General features: G+C 33.6%; 3 protein-coding genes across 5 annotated transcripts; 2 read left to right on the forward strand and 1 right to left on the reverse strand.

Annotated features, from left to right (window-relative positions):
• Positions 1-337: 337 nt before the first annotated feature.
• On the reverse strand, positions 338-2,093 carry LOC106720672 (charged multivesicular body protein 5). Its single transcript, XM_014515413.2, has 5 exons — positions 1,920-2,093; positions 1,686-1,837; positions 1,369-1,534; positions 1,005-1,128; positions 338-760 (listed from the first exon to the last, which is right to left on the reverse strand). The coding sequence occupies exons 1-5, from the start codon at positions 1,986-1,988 to the stop codon at positions 591-593; spliced, it is 681 nt and encodes a 226-aa protein (XP_014370899.1). The 5' UTR covers positions 1,989-2,093; the 3' UTR covers positions 338-590.
• A 396-nt stretch (positions 2,094-2,489) lies between these two features.
• LOC106720583 (thiamin pyrophosphokinase 1) lies at positions 2,490-6,578 on the forward strand. Of its 3 annotated transcripts, none has more exons than XM_045678998.1 (7): positions 2,490-2,578; positions 3,099-3,291; positions 3,909-4,075; positions 4,691-4,777; positions 5,214-5,490; positions 5,942-6,064; positions 6,524-6,578. In XM_045678998.1, exons 1-7 carry the CDS (start codon positions 2,552-2,554, stop codon positions 6,526-6,528), a joined length of 879 nt encoding a protein of 292 aa, XP_045534954.1. In that variant the 5' UTR covers positions 2,490-2,551; the 3' UTR covers positions 6,529-6,578. The 3 variants fall into 3 exon arrangements, with proteins under 3 accessions (XP_045534954.1, XP_045534955.1, XP_045534956.1); XM_045678999.1 differs by having other exon boundaries at positions 3,132-3,291; XM_045679000.1 differs by having other exon boundaries at positions 2,545-2,578; positions 3,075-3,291.
• A 1,727-nt stretch (positions 6,579-8,305) lies between these two features.
• On the forward strand, positions 8,306-25,383 carry LOC106720762 (V-type proton ATPase 116 kDa subunit a1). Its single transcript, XM_045679113.1, has 15 exons — positions 8,306-8,402; positions 16,198-16,340; positions 18,350-18,526; positions 19,247-19,407; positions 19,708-19,891; positions 20,178-20,354; positions 20,701-20,913; positions 21,405-21,555; positions 22,288-22,661; positions 22,808-22,917; positions 23,113-23,240; positions 23,523-23,746; positions 24,247-24,478; positions 24,932-25,103; positions 25,288-25,383. Exons 2-15 carry the CDS (start codon positions 16,224-16,226, stop codon positions 25,379-25,381), a joined length of 2,514 nt encoding a protein of 837 aa, XP_045535069.1. The 5' UTR covers positions 8,306-8,402; positions 16,198-16,223; the 3' UTR covers positions 25,382-25,383.
• Positions 25,384-25,533: the final 150 nt, after the last annotated feature.

Consider the following 25,533-nt stretch of genomic DNA (forward strand, 5'->3'; position numbering starts at 1 on the left):
TTTACTAAGCTTACATCTCTTACTTTAGCTCTAAACAACGTAAATCTGACTTTATATTGATACAGGTTAAGGTTCAAATTCCTATAAAAAGTAACAAACTCCGATTTAGATAATATTAGCAATTATATCAAATAAAAAAAAAGAAATATCAATTGAACTAATAAATGACTTGAAATCAAAATTCTTATGACACACCTATTCTAATAAACTTGAATAGTGTTTGAATGCACTCACTTAAACTGTCAAGAAAACTTTATGCATTAACAATTACTACTCAAGCTGCCTGCTTTGACTTACTGCCTTAGCATATGATAAAAAAAGTAACAATAATCGATGGAACGTGAAAGTGTAAAAGCTAAGAGGCATTGCTTATAACTCTTCTGGTTTACATAAAGCATGTATTAGTTGTGAGGTTGACATAAAACTTGTCAAACAAGTCATTGAATATGGTGTTTTCATTGTATGCCAACATTCAAAAGTAATTGTTTTATTCAACCACTAATATTCATGTCTACACTTAATGATAGTAGACAGACGTATTTAGTTTAATACCTGTATCAAGACAAAGGTAAGACTTACTGAACAAACTATCAGCGTGTCGTTTGTGCCGCACTTGGCACTTGAGGCAGACCAAATTCATCCACAGGCACTCCATCCTTGTTGCGGATACTGTCCGCTCCTGGTTCCCTGTCTGGTGCTGCTGGAGCTTTGACTACATCGTCCAAATATGATGAGTCATCGTCCAAAGCGATTTCATCACCTGGAAGATGAAAGTTTAAAGTTATAGTAGTAGATATAGTTTAAATTAAGAAGTCTAATTACAACAATAATTAAAGCATGTAAGTGTATATATATATATATATATATATATACGTAAAATATTTATTTTACTGTCATTAAGTATCAATCAAAACAACTTGAATTACTTCTTCTCTATGTAAGGCTCATCAGCAGTGATGCTGTCAATCTTTAGTAAAATATATTTAACAAAGAAAGATAAATACCAAGTGCATCAAGCTCTGCGGCCAGTTCATCATCATCAATCTCTGGCACACCATACTGACGTCCCAAAGCATCTTGCACTTCATCCGCTTGTTCCAGCATATCCGCCAACTCATCATTGACATCCTATAATATATAAAATTAATTTATATCCTCTATCGGCTTGCTAAGATCTCTCCTGGAGATTGCCAGAAGAAAATGTGGTTCCTGGTATCAAAGGTCAAGCTGGGTTGATTAAAATTATTTACACAAAATATGCACCAGACTTACAGTTACAGAAACCATAGTTCCTACTGCCGTTATCAGTTATTTTATTCCTCAAAAAATTTGATAGTACCATTGAAATATTATAGAAATCATACAAACCTCGATGGTATCAATATTTATCTTCTTGAATTCCTTCTTCATCTGGTTAACACCATCTTTCATTGCCGCTACAGTAGTGTGTGTATCCTTAAGGGTTTGTGTGGCATAATTTGCCTGTTCCATGTTAAATGACTGGTTCCTGAGGTTCTCTAGTTGTTGTTCATACCTATAAGTATTTGTAAGGTCTTAATAAAGTAAACAACTTAGGTATTAACATATAAAAAGACCCACAAAACAGTCACAACAATAAAACTAAGTAAGATTGAACTTTTGGCTTAGTTAGATATGCTTGAGTGCTATGCTATACATTAACTTACATTTTTTTCTGTTTCAAGACTCTCATAGCTTTTTGTTTTACGTTATTTTTCGCAGGGCCTTCTCGCATCTTGGCCATTTGATCTTTGTATTTTCTTAACTCGGTTTCTAACTTTTGAACCTTTTGCTCAATATTATCAGCTCGACTATCAACCTGAAAATTGAAACATTAATGTACTTATATGTGTGATGAATCATTTTCAAACAAAAACGCAACATTATTACCAGTCACTTACATTACTAATACAGTCTGCTATACTAGGACCTGGTTCTTTAGGTTTTCCTCTTCCGAATATTCTATTCATTTTCGAAATATAACTTTCCAATGAGATTAAATATATAAACACAAAATAATCTCAGAATCCACCTTCTCAGATATTTCTTGTTTTTTACAATAGGTAATTGACATGAAACATGAAAATCATAGACAGCACAAGTATTCCTCTTGTCTCTGGCCAAACCATAAAAATATAAAAAAGAACTCTCAAGACAGACATGCTATTCGTAAAACCGTAATTTTATTTTATTCCTTAATTTATTTCTTAACTGAAAAATTTAAAGTAATTTCCCAAACCAATTAGCTGATAACTTCGAAAAAGTTTATCCAGTTGTAAAATTTTTTGTTTGCAACACAACACAGATTAACTATTGGAATTTTGATAATTTGTAACTTGATTTTGTTTTGACAATTTGACATTGACAAGTTGACAATTCTATCCAACCTGCTGGTTTACTTAGTTTGCCTTATCAATTCCTATTATTAGTAACCTATGGATTTATTTTCAATGGTTTTTAAATAACTTAAATTATTTAAAAGTTAATGTTGCGCATTGGACTTTCCTTAAATTGTTTTAAATAACTTTTCAAAATGTCAACAAACGGCATTTTATGTAAGGTGTGTGAATTATTTTTCAAACTTGTGCAATAAAATAAATTCAACGATTATAAGTTCACTTTTCCCACATTTTAACGTACAATTAGTAACTGGAAATTCGCTTGATAGAATGTTCTTGTACTTCCAGTATACATCAAAATTTTATCTAGAAGTATTATACAAATAAAATAGATCCCAAAATCTTTACACCAGCTCATTATATATAATAACAATAAAAGTAACGTGAAAGGTTTTAACATCCTAAAATTCTTTAAGTCATAACAAATATTGCCTATTCGTTTTACACCAACTTTCTATCAAATTCAATAGTTTTTTATTCACTCAGTATATTTATTATACATAGTCAGCTTCCATTTTAATGGTTATTTATCCATTCCTCCATATTTTAATGATAGAAGTTATTTTAATTTAAATATTGCAGTAAAATTATAACATTTTAGTTCAACCCATTATTATATACATATATTTATTATTTATCATTTCCAAACCATTGTAGATCATCTGTAATCATGATTTTTAGGTGAGAAAGCTAAGTAATATTTTAATTATACAGCGCAGCTCTTGTGAATGCCCACAAAAGCTTACAAAAACCCAATGGGATATAACACAAGTTATGGGCTGTAATGGCAAGAATCTAGTTGAATATGGTGTACTTGTGTTGAACCGCCCAATTTTACAAAAACCTGATTTCATCAAAACATTCTGGAATAATGGTAAGTTCTGTTAACATTCTTTTTAATTTTCTGTACAAATGTATAAAATTATACAAATTATTAATTTTTTTGTTGCCGGTCAGCAATGTTCGGCCATAAAAACATGAGTTAACTTGTGACCGGTCAACAAAGTGTTAATATTACCATAATATATTGCTCCATCACTTAAGTTTGTATGACTACAAATTAACTTTAAGTTTCAATTGGCAAGACACATGTACAAAAACTTATTTCTCACATGAAACAAACATAAAAATTGTATAGGTTGGAAGTAATGGATTTCTTTAGACTGGATTATTTTGCAATATACCCAGTGAAATATCGACGCTGGAAAGCATAAATGCTGTAACCCTTGAAATCGCGAATATGTATTTCACACGTTAATAATTTCAACCATTATCAAATGATAATGATTTTATTATAGGTTAGCACAAACTACACAACATTGCTCAATACCGCATGCTTGTAGGCGTATCAGCTCACGAGTTATGATTTTTTGGCTCTCCTGTAAAGTTCATACTTTCGGGGTTACAGCGTTTACGCTTTCCAGCGTCAATATGCAGAAAGTAAGAACATAATTTTAAATTTGAATATCCTCGATTTTCTTTATTTTTCAGCTAGTGTAAGAATAACTGTTGATGGTGGGACATGTCAGTGGGATAAATTTTTAAAACTACTACCTGAAGAAGAGCAACAATCTATTCAGTTACCAGATCTTGTTACCGGTGACTTTGATTCAATAACAGATCAAATATTACAGAAATATAAAAAGAAAGGTTGTAAGGTGAAATTTATCCATTATTATTAACATATTAACACAATACCATTTATTAAAAAATTGAGTTGGAAGCAAAAATTTTATTTAAAAAAGTTTTTTTTATTAGGCTTAGTGTTTATATGGTGTTCAATAACTCATAGGGAAGAAATTAATTGCTCTATTGGTTTGGTATTTATGTATTTTGAGTTAAAAACAAAGTAATCTTACTTTTATTAATATCATAAATGTGAAAGTTTAGTGGATGGATGGATGTTTGTTTTAAGTTATCTCTGGAATGACTCAATGGATCTTGATGAAATTTAGCACAGATGTAAAACATAATCTTCAAGAACACATAGGCTACTTATAATTTTTTTTTAATTCCGCGCGGATGGAATCGCTTGCAAAACCTAGTCTGATACATGAAATAAAATCATATCTTCAAGTAAATACAGTTCTGATTTTTTTTCTTTTTATATACAATAGAACCTTGGTTTGAATAACATAAAAAGAGAGGTCACTTGAATGACAATGACAATTAATTATTAATTTTTTTAAACAAAAACAAAAGAATTAATTTATTAGTAAAACATTGAATATTTGCAAGGTTTGTAATTAACTTATTAAATTCTTAACTTATAGATCATACATACACCAGATCAAGACCATACAGATTTTACAAAAGCTTTAATGGAATTAAATAAATACTGCACAGAACATAAAACTGAGGTATGTATAATTGAAATTATATATTTAACACATTCCCTGAAATTATGTGTATACAATTTTCTCGCATGAAATATATTTATGTATATACCTTCATCATAATGTATATAAATACTATAAACAGTGGTAGACTCCAGCAACATCTGTTGCATGAATGGGCTGGTTCGCCTGGTGAAATACCACAACCACACAGAAGATAAACGTGAATTGGAAGCAATTACATTTCTTATAATGAGTGTGTTCCAGATACCTAATTTTAGTCCTCTTTCCTTTCCCATCGTTTTCTTCTAAAGAAAGCATTGGTAGGGGAAATACATTTGATGGTGGAAGGCACGCATGGAAATGGGGAATATTCTTTATTTGTGTCTCTTCCTCTGTCAATTAATGGTAGGCAATGCATCTCCAATTGCTAATTTTCAATCATATCTTACTCTTCCAGATAAAACATGCAGTAGCAATAGCCCAAGCTTCCGGAAGGATTGACCAGATATTAGGGAATGTACAGACATTGTATCTTTCAAAACATAAACAGTTGTTACCTTCAACTAAAGTTTATATAATGTCTGATGATGCAGTATCCTGGTTGTTGTTCCCCGGAGAACATATTATATTTATACCGGAAGACACAAGGAAACATAAGAGATCTTGGTGTTCATTGGTGCCGATTGGAGAAATCTGTGATAGTGTAACAACAAGTGGCCTCAAGTGGAACTTAGGTATGTTGATATCTTTAGTTTTTTACCAGTATCCCATGGTTTTGTTTCTTTAGCGTTTTTTTTTTGGTCTGCACGGATGCTATAGTTCGTAATTTGGCGTTCAATAGCCCATGTCACTTTTTGGATATAACATTCATGTGTAAGCTTGTACTGGCCCAAATATTCACATGAAAACATATTTCATTATTTGCAGTTTTCTCTTATTACAGTAAATTATTCTTAATAAATTCTGGATAAGCGAGAATCCAAGAGACCATGATATTTTTTCTCGCTTATGGAGGTCTTAAGTCGGGAGCCAACAATATCTCTCGCTTATAGAGGTTTCTCGCTTATCCAGATTTGACTGCTCATAATTTATTCATTAAAATTTAGAGTTCTTTAGATATATAACAGATATAAGATGACTTTAATTGGACATCTAGAATATTTGTAATAAATATAAAATTTACAGATAATACAAGACTAAAGTTTGGTGAGCTAGTGAGTACTTCAAATGCATTCGATGGATCTGAAAAGGTTATGGTTAAATGCAGTCACACCATCCTCTGGTCAATGAAAATGCCCGGCATATTATGTAAGTTATGAACCTGGATAAACGAGAAACTCAGGTTAAAAAGAATGTATAAGCGAGAAAATATAGCGGACCACTAGACTCTTCTTATCCAGGTTTTATCCCCTCAGAACCTATGCAGGTTTAATTATTTTTAAATAACCAAAATTCATTCGACTTACATTTTACTGAAAGGGATAATAACAATAAAATCGTAAAATGTAATTAATGGTAACTAGGTGTCGCCCGCGAGTCCGTCCTCGCAGTAGCCAGTAGCCTTTATCCTATGTCTATTTCATCAAGATCCGTTGAGCCGTTCAGGAAATACCTTGTAATATCTATTGATTTATCAAATCTTTGGCATTTATAATATTAGTAAGATAAGTAACATTATCAGAGAAGTTAAGCAGAGATTCGGAATTTCCATTTAATGTAAAACTTTTGTATGTTTTAAAATAATATCTTCAGCTTTTTTATTTTCAGGTTGACAAATACATTTTGAGTGCGTAGTGAAATCGACTAGATGAATTGTTTTTTTTTTTAATTAATTACTTATTATTAAATTGGGTTTTTATAGTTTTATTTTTTACTATAGGTTGTATTAAATTGTCACATTTATTCATTAACATATAAAAATGGAATATAAAAAAATAATTAAGCACAATTTTACGTAATTACCTGTAGTTTTAGACCAATGAAATCATTACCAGCTTTTTAATATGGAAAAAAACTGTACTGTAAAGTGCCCATTAATTTTTTTTTTTTGTGTTTTATTAGATACTGTCAAAGCAGAAAACATTAAATGTTTTCTGATTTTTTGTAGTCTTTAGTATACTAGTGCATTTATTTTTCCTGCCAATACCTCTAGTCCCTCTATTGTCTTCAATAGGTGATTAAGATGGAAGATTCACAGACAAAATAGAGAAGAATCTTTTAAAGATCTTAAATGAATTAGAGATTTTTTTTAAATCTACTAAAAGATGGTTCTTAGAATCTAAAAGTAAATTCGTCGTAGTTTATTTGGTTTATTAGGTTTATTACTTTTTATAAATGCTTACATGTGTTCATAGTGAAGTATAGGTTAATTTTTCTATGGTTGATTTTTTTTGTATTCTGGGTTTTGTTGCATAAATGTTTTAGATTAAAATTGTTGTTTTATTTGTTTTACTATCCATGTAATTCTAAGAGATTGAATTTGAAATTGTTTTGTGATGGAATAATAGATGCTAGAGTTACGAGCCTATAATAAATAATAATTTAAGTCGGAACCTTTGTTGAAGAACTTTTATATTGTTATCTAAGGTGCCACTTGAATTTAAATGCCAACTTGCCTGCGTCATTGAAAATTAAATTGTGATAATTATACATAAATAGCTATCATCCGCGCAGAATTAAAAAAAAAACCTAAAAAGTAGCCTATGTGTTCTTCCCAGACTACGTTTTACATCTGTGCCAAATATTATCAAGATCCGTTCCGTAGATACCTTCAAACAAACTTCCATCCATCCTTACTTTCGCATTTATAATATTAGTAAGTTTAGTAAGACATACAGTAAAATTAGAAGTATTTATTATTGACCTGAATAACTAAATATAAGTAGGTAAGTTTAATTACATATAGGTATTTAATATTTACTTCAAATAAGAATAAAACGAAAATAAAAAATAACCATATTAAATTGTTGTGTCGACTATAAAATAATTATGATTTGATAATATGTAAAATATCTAACGTTATAAGTTAAAAATATTCAACATAAATCAATACGTAAGTAGCAGTCTTATTACATAGTATTTTGCTATCAATAAGCAACTTTGAGAAGCATGAGGCTGCACGAACAGTGCTACCAACCGCACAACGAGATCACGAGATAGCTCTCGTCTTCCTTATCATCAGCTGATTTTCCTGCAAATAACTGAGGCACGATTTTATTTCTTCACGCGCATCAGTTGGAGGACTCTCAAATACGTAAGTAACTAAATTAATCTATAAATATACTAAATCAAGGGAAAATAAGATGATTACAAATAGTTGTAAAAGTTTAAATATTTATTTAGCAGCGAAAAAGCATTTTAGAACGATTTTCATATATCTATTTAAATGTGTTCTTGTATTATACAAAGAAAGTTTATATCTTTAATTATTGTTGTATATCAATTCACAAGTAATGTTTTATGCTCTACATGCGTTTTAATTTGGTAAATAGCGCGCCAATGAACAAATTAATTTAATGCTCGCATCACGAATTGTACTGGTCACATGCGCGGGAGCACCAACATAACGAATCGGTTCAGTTTGCTCTTGCGCGGTGAACGCGCGTTACGTGTATTTTGTGCACACAAATCTAACATATTAATACTGGTACGTAAGCATTCTATTAAACTTTATTTATACTAATGGCTCATTTAGAATGAATATTACTTATTTTAAACACATTTATTACAATATTTATATTAAATGTTTGATAATATTGATCGATACAAAGGCTATGATTGCTTTCAATACTTGTGGGGGTACGGCTTGTGATGCGTCGTCGATTTACTTTTATAAAAACAATAACTTTACATATTAAAAACATTTCTTAAGTTTATAAATTAATGTGATAAGTTTATTAATATTGATATTGTAAAAATAGTTAACGTATTTTCTTTATTTATGTAAATAAAGACAGAATCTTCAAACCGGTTTAAGTAAAAATTAAATGATTAAAATCTTTCGTAGATTTTGTATTCATGATATTTGTGAGATTAAAAATAACATAGTCAAGTTTTAAGTCGTGTGAAAATGAATACCTTATCGTTTGATTTTTATTACATGTTATTAACTCCGACTTTATCTAAAGTGTTTTTATTCTTATAAAAATATTAATTTAAATTTACTTGCGTCCCCGTATTCCAAAGCAATGCTATTTGATCACTGAGTCGTGAGTAAGAAACAAGTCATTAACACCTATAAGTATTGCATAGTTGCCAATATCACAAAGAAAAAAAAACCAACTTCATGTAGAGCTATTTACGCGAAGTATGTCATTATGACGAAAGGTCGAAGTCTCAAAATAGCTTGCAATTTTGGACAATAAAGCCTTATGTCCTTGAGATGTTTTTTTTTCATTGATTCCAATATTTTGTTAAAGATTCATATTGTTTTTTTTTTTTTAAATTCAATTCTGGTAGAATTGATTTTAGTAGACATCTTAATGGTACTGTTAGAAATGCAAGTTGTTTTTATTTATTTAAATTCTAAGCATGTATAGTTTCTAATCATGTGATTCACTTGTGACAAATCTTACATACATGACATTAAATAATTATATAACAGTTTTGGTGGGCAGGAGACATAATCTTCTTGATATCTGGAGAATAAACATTAAACAGGATATTTTTGTATTGAATAAGCAGCGGAAATGTAGATTTTCCTTATATTGAGGAAGCAAAATTACAAGGCAAAATCGGTCATCTACAAATTTAGTATTGACAGCATCAGTTTGAAATTAATGAGATTATTATATACAAAGAAAAAAAACATATATCACTCGCTCTCATGTAAAAAGGGTAGAATATAACAAGGTGGACACATCTATACCGGAATGGTAATCACACCTTGAAAGGCCTATTCAAGCCTTATTCAATAACTAGCTGTCGCTGTGATACCGAACGCGTGCAATAAAAATTAAATTAATAAGTAGCTTATGTGTTGTTCCAGACTTTGTTCTACATCTATGCCAAATTTCAGGGAAATCCATTAAGCCGTTCTGGAGATACATTCTAACAAATATCCATGCCTCCATCTAAAACTAAACGTTCCATACGAATAAAAAATATTGAGTACACTTGTATGATTTGGTTGTACAGAATTATTTGTTAGTTTAATTCCTGCACCTGAACGTATACGTGCTGATGAAAGAAGTCTTTGATAATATTCTTATCTTAATGTATACGGAGATTTTTATCTGCATGATTGACGCGTGACCCTAAGCAAAGAGAAACATTGATAATTTTTAACATGTAACTCAAAGTCATATGATGGATACCTGAACAGTAGCTTGCTCATACTTGAACTGCATTAAGGCCAGCGCTACTGTCCTACTGTATTGGCAAAATGTAAACCAGGCATATTGCATTTTCATGAAAAAGTAAATTTTCGCCATTTTTTTATTTAGAACAATATGTCAGCTAAAACAAAACCTTACGTAATCACATGGATGTACTGATAGCGCAACATTTTTGCAATATACTAAACATATTTTAGTTCAAATCAATATACATAACAATACGTTTGTATGTGTGTTTTGTGTCGAAAGCACGACGTGCCCGCACTCTATGGGCATTTGTGTCAACGCTAAATTAAATTTTATTTAAATTAGTGTGTTGAAATTTTTGTAATCTAGATCTTTTTGGTAGCGGGCGTTTTTAAATGGAGGCTGATTTGACATAAGTGAAACCGGTGTAGACCTTGGTAGCTCCTGGGCCTTATAAAAAAAACATTATTCAAAAACAAAACCGACGGGAAGAAATGATAGAATGGGATAGTCTTTGACATTCTTTTCATAAACAGATAAACGAAAATTTAAAAACCTCTTATTCACATCGATGTACTAAATAATAATACACCTGAAAGGTTAATGGTAATAAAAATATTTGCTACTTTACTTTGAGTTAATTAGGAGTATACTCAAATAAGAATCCACTTGTCACATTTTACCGGCAGTAAAAATTTGAAAAAAGAACGAAGGTCCCAGAAAAATAAAACACTCGCCGGATTGCAAATCTTAACATCCTTAACACTAAAAGTAGGAGCCAAATATGTTCCATAGCATTTACGTTCGCAAAAGTCTTTGAATTACCGCCGCTGTATTTGGCAAGGTTTATTATACAGCAATTATCAGAATGAGTAATACGCCTTGTGTGACTAACGTATTAAAAACAAATATTGAGCTAAGGCTTGCTCCGCTGATATGTTTTATTCATGCTCTGCACAAACATGCACTGTTTTATAATGAGGTTAAATACATGTCGAGTTTTAAGTTCTCAAGATAATGAAATTCTTTTAAAAGTATTTAAAACCAAGTTACGTATGTTATTTGTTTTAATGAATAAATATTTTCAGAATACGATAACTTTATAAGGAATTGGTATATGAATTAGTCGTGGTATAGAGATTGTAGGTTCTAGAGTTCTTTTATGAAACGACAATAAACACTTCTAACAAGACAAACGTCTTCAAACAATATTTAACATATTAATGCAATCTTGAAATCCGCCATTATGATCTCAGATCTTAGCAAATTCAAGGCAAAAATATCTCGATCTCAAAGAACCATAATTGAATTACTAATTGAGTTTCATCATCATCATCAGCTCACTATATGTACCCACTGAGGGGCTCGGAGCCTACCCCAAAGTTAGGGGTGACTAGGCCATAGTCAACCACGCTGGCCTAGTGCGGGTTGGTTGACTTCACACATATCATTGAATTACTTCTCAGATATGTGCAGGTTGCATCACGATGTTTTCCTTTACCGTAAGAACGTCGGATAAATGGACAAAAAAATGGAAAAAAAAAACACATTGGTATATGGCGGGATTCCAACCCAGGACCTGCAGATTGCAAGTCAAGTGCTTAACCCCTGAGCCACCGACCCTCCCTTGAGTTTACAGAACCTTAAACCTAATAATCTAATATCAATCTAGTAACAATAATATAGCAAAGTTTATTTTATGTAGAGAATTCTTTTGTATAAACATACATAGCTTATTATACTTAGAGTAATATGATTCTACGAGGTATTAACTCGTGATAAGCTTATTCCCATACCTATTAATTTTGCTACTCAAGCAGGTGACTTCCAGTCAACAAGTCGTTACATTTTTGTAATTGATTCTCTTTGCAATCAACGTGCAAAGAATAAACAACATCCGGCGCCAGTTTACACATATCACGTTACAGACGTATCGTTTTACACATGCTTCTTTATTGAACACTATTTAATTTTAAAATCGTTATGAAAAATATTCACAACCCATGTTTGTGCTCTATGTACTCCTGAACTATTGATGAAATTGTTATGAAACTCTTTTAGGACTATTTGATGTAGCTAAAGACCGCTTTTGATGTATAAAAATTACAAATTAAAGTATTTTTCGCTTTTTATAAATTATTTTGAATTATTCTTTAACATTATTTAAAATTCGTAATTGCAACGCATGCGGGTATTCATTAATTCAATACAAAAAAAATACAGTCGAATTGATAACCTCCTTCTTTTTGAAGTCGGCTAAAAAGAGATACCGTATATCAAAACATATAGGCGATGTTCCAAAAATTAACTCATTGTAAAAGTGGGCTTCCACTGATGAAAAATCCATCCAAAAAATTCTATCTCCTAAAAAATTTGAGAAATGCTGAGATGTGTTTGTACCAGTCTTTCATCAGCGAATAAAATTCAAAAGTTACAGTATTTGAGGCGTTCTTTAACATAAATAAGATAGTTTATTTTACTTGGGTCACTGTTTACATTTGCTCCGAGTTTAAAAACAAGGAAGATAAGAGTTTAACATCAGGTGAGCTAAAAATTAACAATGTTGCGTCTGGAAATATTTCTAGTGCATGGAAAAGTTAAAAACAGATGCTTTAAATCTGTTTATATAAAATTTACTGTTTTATTTTAGAATTCGAATTAATCTATCAGCAGTTCTTTCTTGTTTATAAGTGTGTTATCCATACCTGAAAACATGCTTGTGCTAGTGCTCTATTAAAAAAAATGTATATGTCCAAGACAAATGTTTCTGGTATTTTTTTTCTATTTCAAAGCGAAAATTGCAATTGTAGGAAAAAGTATTGCTTTTTTGAATATGTTTTGTCGACTTCTTATCATGAATGACTAAACTATGTTTATAGCAGGATGTGACGTTCTAGTATTCACTTAATTTTTGTGTCTAGGGAAAATATTCGCTTACAACAACCTATGTGGTAAAACTTCCGAACAATGTTCATTAAATTAACTAATTAATAATAATATAAATTAATATTGTAATATATCAAATAAATAATAATTAAATAAAACCGAATGATTTATGAAATAATAATGAGACAAAAATAAAATTATTATTATCTATTAAACAAGCGGAGAAAGCAAAGTCATAATAATTATAACATTGCCGGGTTTATTCAAGCATAAATTAATCTTTAACAGTTAATTCATATAAAAATAAAATATTACTATTTCATACTTATTATATGTGACAGTTTTTATTGTGCCAGTACGTTCCGTATTGAGGAAATACATTATAAAAACATGTCGGAACTGATCAAGTATTACTGGCCGGAAATACATGACATGGGGACCGGTCGGGCCTTTTCGTGAATGTAATGTCCTTTACCTCCGTATGTGGGATAGGGACACATTACGAGTACTACATTAACCTTGTTCAATCGTTATGTTGTTATCGTTTCTTTGCCTTGGCGAGTTCAGATCATTGTTTACGCACTCAAGAGTGTTTTAAACTGTTTGTGGGTATATTTTTAGTTAATAAAGATAATTTTTACTGACTTCATTACTCAGTACTGTTTTAGTACTGAAATATACAGTCATTGTTTATAATATAACGTAACTAATTCGTATATCTTTTTGTCAGTATTGTTTCCAAAGCAACAAGCAATTAGCATTTCAAACAAGCTTTGCTTTAAAGATATATGTAAAATCACATTTAAAGTTTTTTTTCTTATGACCCTCTCATAGTAAAAACTAAACTATTTAGATGATAGAAAGAGATTTTATTTTCTACGTTTAGTGAACCGCATAATAATAACTTTTAAAAATAAATCTTATCGTTTTTGTGTTAAAATCACTTCCTCAGTTTTTATAAGTCTGTTTTTATCGGAAATCAAGGGGACAATGTTTTTGTAAACGTCGACGCGACGACGTTGGGATAAAAAAAATGTTACGGTAAGGTGAACACAGGTATGCAAAAACCTTCCGGCCTTGCGTCATAACAATCCTTCGTATTATTGCACTGATTACCATACTCAGAGTCATTTAACAGTTGCTAAAACATCCACTTAGGGTTTATTTGTTGAACGTTAAATGGTTAAAGAAACATAGTGTAACAGGAAGAATATCATGATCATTTTAAATTCTTTTGTACAATATATGGCCTTTCTATAGTTTAAGGTGTACTCCTTTTATTTTAATATTGAAACTTATTCGATATTTTTTTCTGCTAAACCAGACGAGAAAAACCCTATTTTTACTTGTCCTTCTTACACGTTAAAAATTATATAAATAGTAGAGATAAATTTAAGACAGTAACGTCATTTGAATTTAGTCAGACTACATTGTTTATATTTGAGGAAAAACTTGCAACTGAGACTTATTGTATTGTGGATTTCCATTACTGAAATATGTATGCAAAAATAATTTGTCATCCTTCTTATTTACTTTGGAAACGATTGAGATGACAATATGTTTTTTGGCAGTCGTAACCCATGATTAGAGTGAACGTGTCGAATTCTGGACACGGTTGTCGGTGATGGTCGCTTCCAATCTTAACGCGTGACTGAAATCACTAAAGCGAAGTTTTGTACATTGGTTCAAGAACAAGTCTTACTAGCTTCGTTATTTATAGTAGAATTTAGTTTTTTTTTGTTTCAATTTAAATCGATGAATCTTAAGCAACAATATAGATAAGATTTTTTTTAAATTTCCTTTAACGATCTCTTGTTAGAGACGCTTTGTATTATAATTATGTCTACAATTATTATTAACTGTGCCACATTTACCTACAATAGATTGAAGGTTATAGGAATTGTTATTTGTATACAATTAAAATGTAGAGTCGAGTTTATACTCATTTTATGACAATCTAACCTTTTCTGTGGTCCGAAAATACCAAAATAATGTAATCAAAATATTTTTATGATACTTGGATACATGATTTTTATTCTGTTCTCTTTACCAATATACTAATTGCATCCCATATTAGTCTGAAAAAGTAGTGTAGACACTAAAGTAACGATTAGACTCTGAGTGCGATATTTGCAATATAAGTATGACGTTTTTATTTTTATTTTTTAATAGGTACAAAGTATGACCGAGATCAATAGTACCTACTTCACGATAACACTGAGATGACCTTGTTGCGTTGTACAAGGGTGATATTTGCACTCGTTATACATGGTGTTCAGTTCATACAATCGATATAGTATTTGTATTTACTCCAATAGAGACAAGAATACAATAAGCTATATCTTCACCAATGTATCTTGCCCTTTCTATATCAGCAAGTTTCCATTGTGAAACACTCGTACAAAAACATATTGTGGTCCATCTCTCGTTCTCTTTGAAAAATAGAGATAGCAAAATGTTTTGCTCAGATGTTTCGTTCACGGTTTGGAGAAAAGACAGAATGAACAGGAAAATGCACAACTCCGTTTTGATCAAAAGCCTAAGACTTCATTATTTTGTGAAAATTGTACAAGTGAAGTTATATGTATTTAATCAGAAATATTTTGGAAAACGTTTAAACGTTTTAGAATTGCAATCTATCTATAGTTTAAGGTTTTGATTGGAATCCAGTATATACACAGCTGTTGACTCTCTACAGCCGTCTTAATATTTTAGGTAGATATGTGTAGGTAATAAATGCTATAATTAGAAATTTTAATTCTAACAGGTTACAAAATGAACACAAGAACTCTATATGTTATTTAGTATCAATGTAACATCCTGTAGCGCTGTCCACTAGGCGGTCGCCCTCATTCCAATCGCACTTGGCCGTCACTACCAAATGGCACTTTAATTACGCCTCTTGACTCGATTTACATGTCATTAAATTTTTTCTCAATTAAGTTTAGGTTTCACGTCTGTTTATGTATGATAAATACATAAAACGACAAAAAGATTAATATGAAAAATTTACTCTACGAATAATTTCAGTTCACTACTATAATAACCTGAACCACTTTGCCATGTCTTCACGAACCGCACGTGTTTCTCCAGCGAGTGTTAAAGCTAGACTGTGACTACTTTCGATAGTCTTTTTAGTTTCACAGCGTTTCATTTATAACTACCCTACATTTCGTATCAATTTCATATTTTTCTCAAATATTAGTATAACCTTACTGTTTCTTATGAAACTTATTGTAATATTATTTACAGAGGTAGAGGAACAATAAAGCACCAACATGGGGGCGATGTTCCGGAGCGAAGAGATGGCGCTATGCCAACTCTTCATACAGCCAGAGGCGGCGTACACCTCCGTATCGGAATTAGGAGAGGCAGGCACTGTGCAGTTCAGAGATGTAAGTATGACACATATAATAAATAGGCATGGGATAAGAGCAGTAGGATTTTGACACCTGTTCTTGGTTTACAATGAAAACAAATCATCGCATGTCAACAATTAGTTATTGAGATTGCTACAAACTACTGGCTCTTTAATGATGTAAACACAACTTGAAATAATTTTATTTATAAAGTAGTAATCATTCAAACAAATGTCGACACTAAAACGTTTGTGCCTAATTATTATGTCTAAAGCTTTGTCCGACCAAAGTTGATATGGCATCAGAAAGTCGTATGCAGGTTGTAATGGCGGGACAGGTTGTATACTTGTGGGGGCAAGCTTACGCTTTCCCGTGGGAATAACTGACATAGTGATGATGTCACATCACGATTCACGTAACTTAGCATTTTGTTAACACTTATTTGATTTTGTTAATTAAATGTATCGTATATATTTTTTTACATATCGCTATTGTATTTTACAGATAACGAAAATATCGCCAAAAGTACAAAAAACTTGTAAATTAGGCAGCAGTTATATATATAGCAGTTTCCCAGTATATACAAATTGATGACTTAATTTTTTTTTAAATAAACGCTTACATAACATGTTTAAATACACTTGATGAACACTTAAATTACGATAAAACACATTTTCATGGCTAATAAACATTTAACACGGATACCATTTGTTTTTTATATCGATACATGAACTATGATCTCTAAATGCAAAGGAAAGTGGTCTTTCCGATTTTGATTTTACGGGATGTATTGTATAGATGTGAATTAAAACATATTAGCTACTGGTTTAAACTGGTTCGGAAAGTTATGCTAAATGTAAGGCCATCAAGGCGTTACTACGAGGGAGACAAGGTCATCCTGTCTTCGGTTCACTCGCCACACCCGAAATAATGCAACTTGAAAGCCGTACGCACACAATTGACTAAACGCCTATACTTTTTAAATAAACCATAAGAAACTAGAAATGTTCTGAATTTATAGTTACGTTATTATGTAAAGGCAGATAAAATGTTTACCAGTAACTGAAGAGACAATCTCATTTTACATGCGAGTTTTTGTTTATGGAAAAAACTAGTTTGTGCAACTTTCCGCATGGATAAAATTGGCCTCTCTTCAAATTGCATTATACATCAAGTTTAAAGTGGTCGGCCATCATAGGCTAGGACATCATGCTTTATACATGGTTCAAAATGTAGTCTCAAAATGGTATTTTACCTTAAATAGATTTTTAGCAAGCTTCTCTAGAATGTTATCCATGACATGAGTACGATTTACTTTATATGCTAAGTTACAAATGTATATGGTATGTCCCAGATTTTTGGCAAGAATTGTAGCAAGAATTTAAGGCAACGGCTTATGAACATAAAATATATGTGTTTTTATTTCAATAATACAATGTATTACGAAAACATTTGAGATATATTTTATAATTCACGTATTATAAAACATCATGAACTTTGCTAACGCTAGTTAATGATTTATAAAAACGTATGCATCTTGCTTCATATTCTTGGTAGTCGACACAATAAAATAGTTAATGTCAGTCTTCAGTGCGGTTTTATCACATATGATCGGCTTTACCTTATAAACTATGTTTCCTAGAAACATTCCCTTGCTAATGACGTTGCGGAAAACCTAAATGCAATTTTTAAGACGCATCGTTTTAAAATTGTTTCCAGAGACCTTCTTCTATTTTAAACATAGCAGTTAATTTTAAATAAACTCAGAGTTTACTTTGTACTAGAACAAATCAGGAGTTGTAACTCTATTTTCTGTCTTGATCAAGTCCTAATTTAGGACTCGGATAATGATCACGAAGTGGCTTAGTAAAACTTTTCCTTTTTTCTAATCCCCTTCGCTTTCGTACGTTCCCTCGTCTGTGAAATAAAGGTTGTCAACGCATCTGCAACCTTTTATACTGTAGCAGATGTGGGCATTGGTCTCTTTCCTATTTAATAGAAATCAAGATAAATATATAACATTTACTATCATGTTTTAATTACAGTTGAACCCCGACGTTAACGCATTCCAACGTAAGTTCGTTAACGAGGTACGTCGTTGCGATGAGATGGAGAGGAAACTGCGGTACATCGAGGCGGAGGTGCACAAGGACGGCGTGGATGTGCCCGACGTCAAGGAGCCCCCGCGCGCTCCTAACCCAAGGGAGATCATCGACCTTGAGGTCAGTATACCAAGAGACAGCAGTAAAGTGGGACCAACATTCAACAATAAAGACTATTGTTCACAACATATAGACATTCGACAATAATAGTAAAATATTATTACAGGATAACTTGTGTTTTGCGGTTTTCAAATAGATGAACATTTCTGCTTCATGGTTTTGAAATTTATTTTTCAACCTAACCGGATACTTGTTCACCTTCATTCAATATTAAAAAATTACAGCACGCCATAAAGCTTTCGATTAATCAGAGTTATGCACAAGCCTACTAATTGTGTAATTTACAACCTTTCAAGACGTTAACAATCATACCGACGATAAGATAAGCGATTGGGTATTTGACAGCGGCTTGATTGTTTTTGATTTAATGGCGTTTGCTTTCAATTCTAGGCAATCATTGAGCCACTTAAAATATCTCAATGTTTAGGATCATAAGGACTTGATATTTATTAGTAGGGCGAGGACGACAGTATGATTTGGTTTTGTTTTAGACGGACTTGTCCATTTTTCAAACAAACAGTATTTACTTCTATTGCTGTTTCTATTTTAGAGTTACCGTCACAAAGGACAGCAACGCATCTGGTTACTTTGGTGTTGCAGATGTCCATGAGCGTCTATAAATACCTTGATGTATTCGCTGCTCGTTTGTCCCCTTATAAAAAAAAACCTAGACCTAAAACGAAAACTTCTGAAGTATAATATTTGATGCAAATATTTTAGGCTCACTTGGAAAAGACGGAGAACGAAATCCTGGAGCTGTCGCACAATGCGGTGAACCTGAAGCAGAATTATTTGGAGCTGACCGAGTTGAAACACGTGCTGGAGAAGACCGAGGCCTTTTTCATCGCACAGGAGGAAATCGGAATGGACTCACTTACAAAGTAAGTAAAGCATATATAATACAAAAGACGATGCACTAGTAGAATATAACATTGGTAGAGTCTGTTACAGCATTAGTTAGACAAGAAGGAGTTCACCACGATAACATAGACGATTGCCGTAAAGTGGGGGTAATTCCTGTCGTTTGACCTTGAAATATAGTAAAAATATCTTACAAATTCCCACGAATGTAACGGACATATATCCGAAGAACTTATTAAAAGAGAAGAAAGGGTGAATCTTATTACCTGAAGTAAGTGGTAATAAACTGGTTATTACTAAGTGATTACGGTAATATCCAGGTCGTTGATATCGGACGAGGCGGGTGGGCAGCAGGCGGCGACACGCGGGCGGCTGGGGTTCGTGGCGGGCGTGGTGCAGCGCGAGCGCGTGCCTGCGTTCGAGCGCATGTTGTGGCGCATCTCACGCGGCAATGTCTTCCTGCGTCGCGCTGAGCTCGACAAACCTCTCGAGGATCCTACATCGGTTAGTGTAACTCTGACTCTTCCACACCTCCACCTTTCTATACTAATATGTTCTGATTTACTCATCTGGCGAGTTTATTTTTTATTTTACCATTATTCCAAACAGAAAAGAAATTATTTACTCAAAGGCCTTCAAAGCATCTGCAGTTCCTCTGGTGTTGCGAATGTCCATCATGCGAAGGCGTCGATCTTCTTCTTCTTAATTCTCTTAGAAGAAGATCGACGATCGAAGAAGAATTATATTCTTTCTCTCTCTCTTCTACTTATAAAATAACATTAAATTGTAGGGCAACGAGATCTACAAGACGGTGTTCGTGGCGTTCTTCCAAGGTGAGCAGCTGAAGTCGCGCATCAAGAAGGTGTGCACCGGCTTCCACGCCTCGCTGTACCCCTGCCCCCCCTCCAACACAGAGAGACAGGACATGGTCAAGGGAGTCCGCACCAGGCTCGAGGATCTTAACATGGTGAGCGAGACAACTACAGCGTGTTAACATAATTTTAAATATTTGCACATATTAGTAGTAATAAAACGATAGTATTTTATTGTCTTACATCTTTTAGTCGATATTATTCTTTATTTCAGTTAAATATTTACTTTTCCAAAGAACTAGTTAAGAAATTCTATTTTAATTCTCATTTTAACTCAACTATTTTGCTGGTAAAATTAACATAGATATCTTTTAATTTGTTTATCTTTTTAGGGTTCTGTACCTCGAAAGGAAAAAACGGAACCCTTAGCCTTAGCTTAGTCCCTTTATGTAAAACACAGTACCTTCAAAAAAAAACAACAAGGCAATGATGTTATTATAGGTCCTGAATCAAACCCGCGACCACAGACAACGCGTGTTGGCGAGCGTAGCCAAGGAGCTGGCGAGCTGGTCCATCATGGTGCGCAAGATGAAGGCCATCTACCACACCCTGAACCTCTTCAACATGGACGTCACTAAGAAGTGTCTCATCGGCGAGTGCTGGGTGCCCACCGCGGACCTGCCCAACGTACAGAAGGCGCTGGCCGACGGATCTGTTAGTTCTACGTCTTTTAAATAATATTTGTGTTCTTAATAACACGTTTTCAATATACTTTTCGAGTATGCATTGAAAAGAAAAAATCTGGGCCATAATAACCAATGCATCGAAATCTGTCTAATTCCTTGGATTAAGTGAAAGCATGAATCAATGGGGAGAAAAATTAAGAAAAAAGCTCTAAGTAGTTGGTCATTCCAGCGATTTAAAAAATGTCCTTTATTAAATTTTTTGTTAAAAAAAATTGAATGTAATTTGACGGAAGTCGTTGCAATAATTACAGTCCACAGAGAACTTTATACATAAAATAAAGTGTTTTTTTTGTATATCTGTGGTATATTTAGTATTACTTTCATACTCGATCATGCTGACATCTAGAGTGAGAAAAAGGCAATTTTTCTCTCCATTATCGGATAACACTCAATAAAGATCTCATATTTAATTAACGTTTAGATTTTAAAAATTCTATATCATGATGTGTTCGTATTCAGAATGCATGCGGCAGTTCTATCCCATCGTTCCTGAACTGCATAGAGACGGACGAGGAGCCGCCGACCTTCAACCGCACCAACCGCTTCACTCGCGGCTTTCAGACTCTCATCGACTCCTACGGTGTCTCCTCATACCGCGAGTGCAATCCTGGTAATACATTTTATACATACATTTGTTGCTACATCCGTTTTGATGTGAAACATCTATAGGATCACTTGTAAACCGAATTGTTGGCGTGGCGACGCTTGCCGTGGCGACGGGACGTATAGTAAGGTATACATATATATATATTTTATGTGTAGCAGAGTGTACGGTGTGTTGACGGGTCGCCACGCTATACTGAGGTATACATAAATATATAATTTTATTTTAATAATATTATCTTTTATGCATATTACTTGTATACACACGATGTTTCACATCTGCCAGGCGTCCCATGACGGCTCACATTTTTTTACTACGCACTCGACTTAAAGATAGCTAAGCAATGTCTTCCACATTATGCATTTTTTTTAATTTGTAAGTTTTTTTAGAAATTCAATAAGTATATTTTGTATAATTATACGTAATTTATATTAGCACTGTACAATTAAAATGATACAATGCGTAAGGTCTTCAATGAGTAGTCGAGTGCTCGACCTAGCAATAGGCCGAGACAGTCACTGGAACCCTATACAAGCGTACTGTATAAATAAGTACCTATTTAAGATTTAAATTAAGAGAAGGCACTACCTCCTGTAACACAGATCCCCCCCCCCACCACCTACCACAGGAGGCAGAGTCCTAAGAAATTGTACAATTTTGTGGAACAATTTATTTTTTTGAAGAAATTCACAATAGCATTAAAATTGCATTATTAAATGACTGTACCATTGTTTTCAGCACTGTACACAATAATTACGTTCCCGTTCTTATTCGCGGTGATGTTCGGTGACCTGGGCCATGGCTGCATCATGGCAATGTTCGGAGCCTGGATGGTCATCAAGGAGGTCTCCCTCGCCGCCAAGAAGTCCAACAATGAAATCTGGAATATCTTCTTCGCCGGTCGTTACATCATCTTACTCATGGGCTGCTTCTCCATGTACACCGGTTTAGTGTACAACGATATATTCTCCAAGTCCATGAACATCTTCGGTTCCACCTGGTTCGTGCCCTACGACAACGACACCCTCGAAAAGAACCCCTCTCTCACTCTCGACCCTAAAGCTTCTTACATCAATAGACCCTACTTTATCGGTATTGATCCTATTTGGCAGGTTAGTTTCTTTTTTCTGTCTAATTTTATTTTATTTGCGCTAGTATATTAACAAGCGAGAGCACTAATTTTATTTTCTAAAATATTGAGATAGTTAAGGCAAAGATAATTTTGCAAATGGATTAAAAAAATCTAAATAATTTTCAGTCCGCTGACAACAAGATCATCTTCCTGAACTCATACAAAATGAAGCTTTCTATCATCTTCGGCGTCATCCACATGATCTTCGGTGTCTGCATGAGTGTCGTCAACTACAAGTCAGTTTACCCTGTTTTTACCGTGGGATTCCACTGTTTAATACTTCTTCTTTCGTCTCATTCTTTTAGTAAAAATAGACACAACAAATATAACGGCAGTGGAATTTAACGATTATAATTTTACTCAGAATTAAACAGACTTAAAATAATTATTAAGAGTGTAAAGGATACTTTATTTTTTTTTTCTTTTGTCAGTTTCTTCAAGAGGCGCTACTCCATCATCTTAGAGTTCATTCCGCAAATCGTATTCCTGTGCCTGCTCTTCCTCTACATGGTATTCATGATGTTCTACAAATGGATCGCCTACAGCACCTTCGCCACTGGTATATTTTATAACTTCACTAGCTTTTACCTGCGACTCCGTTCGCGCGGAATAAAAAATAGAAATCGGGATAAAAACTATCCTATGTCCGTTTCCTGGTTCTAAGCTATCTGCCCACCAATTTTCAGTCAAATCGATTCAGCCGTACTTGAGTTATAAAAAGTGTAACTAACACGACTTTCTTTTATATATATAGATTCCTTATTTAATTTTAAGGCTTTTATTTACATAATTTATTTAATAACTCGAGTCTGCATTTTAAAGATTTATTGTGATGTTCCAGATGAAGCGTACAAGCAGGGCTGCGCACCCTCGGTGCTGATCCTGTTCATCAACATGATGCTGTTCTCCAGCAACGAGCCAGAGCCGGGCTGCAAGGAGTTCATGTTCGAAGGTCAGGGCACCTTGCAGCGCGTCTTCGTGCTGGTGGCTCTTTGCTGCATACCCGTCATGCTGTTCGGAAAGCCGCTCTACCTGCTCTCAGTCAGCAAGAAGAAGCAATCCAAGGTAAACACATCATAAACATTGACTATTGGAAGAAAAAAATGTTTGCCCAATATTGTAGTACTCCTTTATACATACAAATGTCTACTCTCTCTGTGTCGGTCCCTCATTTCTGAGGATCGTGGTCAGCATGTGCAGGGTCGCATCTGGAGCGGATGATATGCCTCCACCGGCTCCTGTCCAGCGCGTCTCTCACGACGGTATAAAATTTTGTGAACGACAACTCCTTCATTTGGTCAGTCCATCTTGTTGGTGAGCGGCCGCGTGGTCTTTTTCCTTGAGTGTTGCCAATGACAAGAAGTTTTTCTAGACTTTCGTCTCCTTTGCGTATTGTGTGGCCGAAGTATGATAGAATTCGTTGTTGGCATATAGTGGAGAGGCGTGTTTTTATACGGGGCTTGGACAAATGTCTACTATGTAGATCATATTTTTTCATCTGTTGTATATTTTTATGCATATAAAAATAGAGAGGGGATAAGATGTGATTTTGTTGTATATTTCAGCCTGAGCATTCAAACGGCAGCGTGAACCAAAGCATAGAGATGCAGGAGCAGACGGACATCAGCGAGGCTGGACAGACGCAGGCGGCCAAGCCAGCACCACACTCGCATGAGGACGAGCCCTTCAGTGAGATCATGATCCACCAGGCCATACACACCATCGAGTACGTCCTCAGCACCATCTCACACACAGCATCCTACCTCCGGCTGTGGGCACTCTCCCTCGCTCACGCAGGTAAATAACCATATATTATACTTATTTTAATCATTTTTATAATTTTCGTTCCGTGTTTTCTTTTTGAGGTACGGAACTCTAACAATGATTATCGATTTAACTCCTTTTTCACTATTGATAAAGTTGCTTTACTTCAATCGGTGCGTAATAAAAAAAAATATATATGGATTTAATCAAACTAATTTAAATTGAACTCAGATTTGTTTGATATAACCATGTAAAATAGAGATCAGTTTAATATGGTGCATTCTTCGATTCAATATATCGAATGCAATATAGAAGAACATATAGGCTACTTATAACATTTTTTTTTATTCCGCGCGGACGAAGTCGTGGGCAAAAGCTAGGAATCTTGGGCAAAAGCTAGGAGTCGTGGGCATAAGCTAGGAATCGTGGGCAAAAGCTAGGAGTCGTGGGTAAAAGCTAGTTAATAATATATTGTCGTTTATGCAGAGTTATCTGAGGTGCTGTGGGACATGGTGCTGGCGTTCGGACTGCGAGACCCGACATACGTGGGCGGCATCAAACTGTACGTCGCCTTCTGCTTCTGGGCGCTCTTCACCCTCGCCATCCTCGTCATGATGGAGGGTCTCTCCGCCTTCCTGCATACTTTGCGTCTGCACTGGTATGTACCTAATACTTAAGTCTTATTTAGTTATTGAAAACTACCACTTCACAAAAAAAACTAGATATACTCTTATACTTGATCTGCCACGATTATTTCTCTGTAACGATTTCATTTTGTTACAAGAATTGTTTTATCTTTTTATTTAAGACCGGGCTATGACTAAAAAAAATGTAATTTCCAGGGTGGAGTTCATGAGCAAGTTCTTCTCCGGTCTCGGCTACATCTTCCAGCCGTTCTGCTTCAAGACGATCCTCGAGAATAATGATGAGGAATAAATTTAAAAAAAAATGTATTAGTAGTGAGAATAGTTCGCGACAATATTTATATCATGTTTGTGTCCGCGAAGATTGTTATGTCACAAGCAATAGTGTGATTGAAATATATTTTAGCATACTTTATAATGAAATTTTATTTCAACTGTTACCAG

Source organism: Papilio machaon, chromosome 8 (genome assembly GCF_912999745.1).
Source record: "Papilio machaon chromosome 8, ilPapMach1.1, whole genome shotgun sequence".
Taxonomy (NCBI): Eukaryota; Metazoa; Arthropoda; class Insecta; order Lepidoptera; family Papilionidae; genus Papilio; species Papilio machaon.

Excerpts from the sequence above, each read along its gene's own strand:
- LOC106720762 (XM_045679113.1), top strand. The coding sequence starts at position 16,224 with ATGGGGGCGATGTTCCGGAGCGAAGAGATGGCGCTATGCCAACTCTTC. Across the intron at positions 16,341-18,349 it reads GCACTGTGCAGTTCAGAGAT|TTGAACCCCGACGTTAACGC; the intron begins GTAAGTATGACA and ends TTTTAATTACAG. Across the intron at positions 23,241-23,522 it reads CTACAGCACCTTCGCCACTG|ATGAAGCGTACAAGCAGGGC; the intron begins GTATATTTTATA and ends GTGATGTTCCAG.
- LOC106720672 (XM_014515413.2), bottom strand. The coding sequence starts at position 1,988 with ATGAATAGAATATTCGGAAGAGGAAAACCTAAAGAACCAGGTCCTAGT. Across the intron at positions 1,129-1,368 it reads TAAATATTGATACCATCGAG|GATGTCAATGATGAGTTGGC; the intron begins GTTTGTATGATT and ends TATATATTATAG. Across the intron at positions 761-1,004 it reads CGCAGAGCTTGATGCACTTG|GTGATGAAATCGCTTTGGAC; the intron begins GTATTTATCTTT and ends TTCATCTTCCAG.
- LOC106720583 (XM_045678998.1), top strand. The coding sequence starts at position 2,552 with ATGTCAACAAACGGCATTTTATGTAAG. Across the intron at positions 2,579-3,098 it reads CAAACGGCATTTTATGTAAG|GTGAGAAAGCTAAGTAATAT; the intron begins GTGTGTGAATTA and ends CATGATTTTTAG. Across the intron at positions 4,076-4,690 it reads ATAAAAAGAAAGGTTGTAAG|ATCATACATACACCAGATCA; the intron begins GTGAAATTTATC and ends CTTAACTTATAG.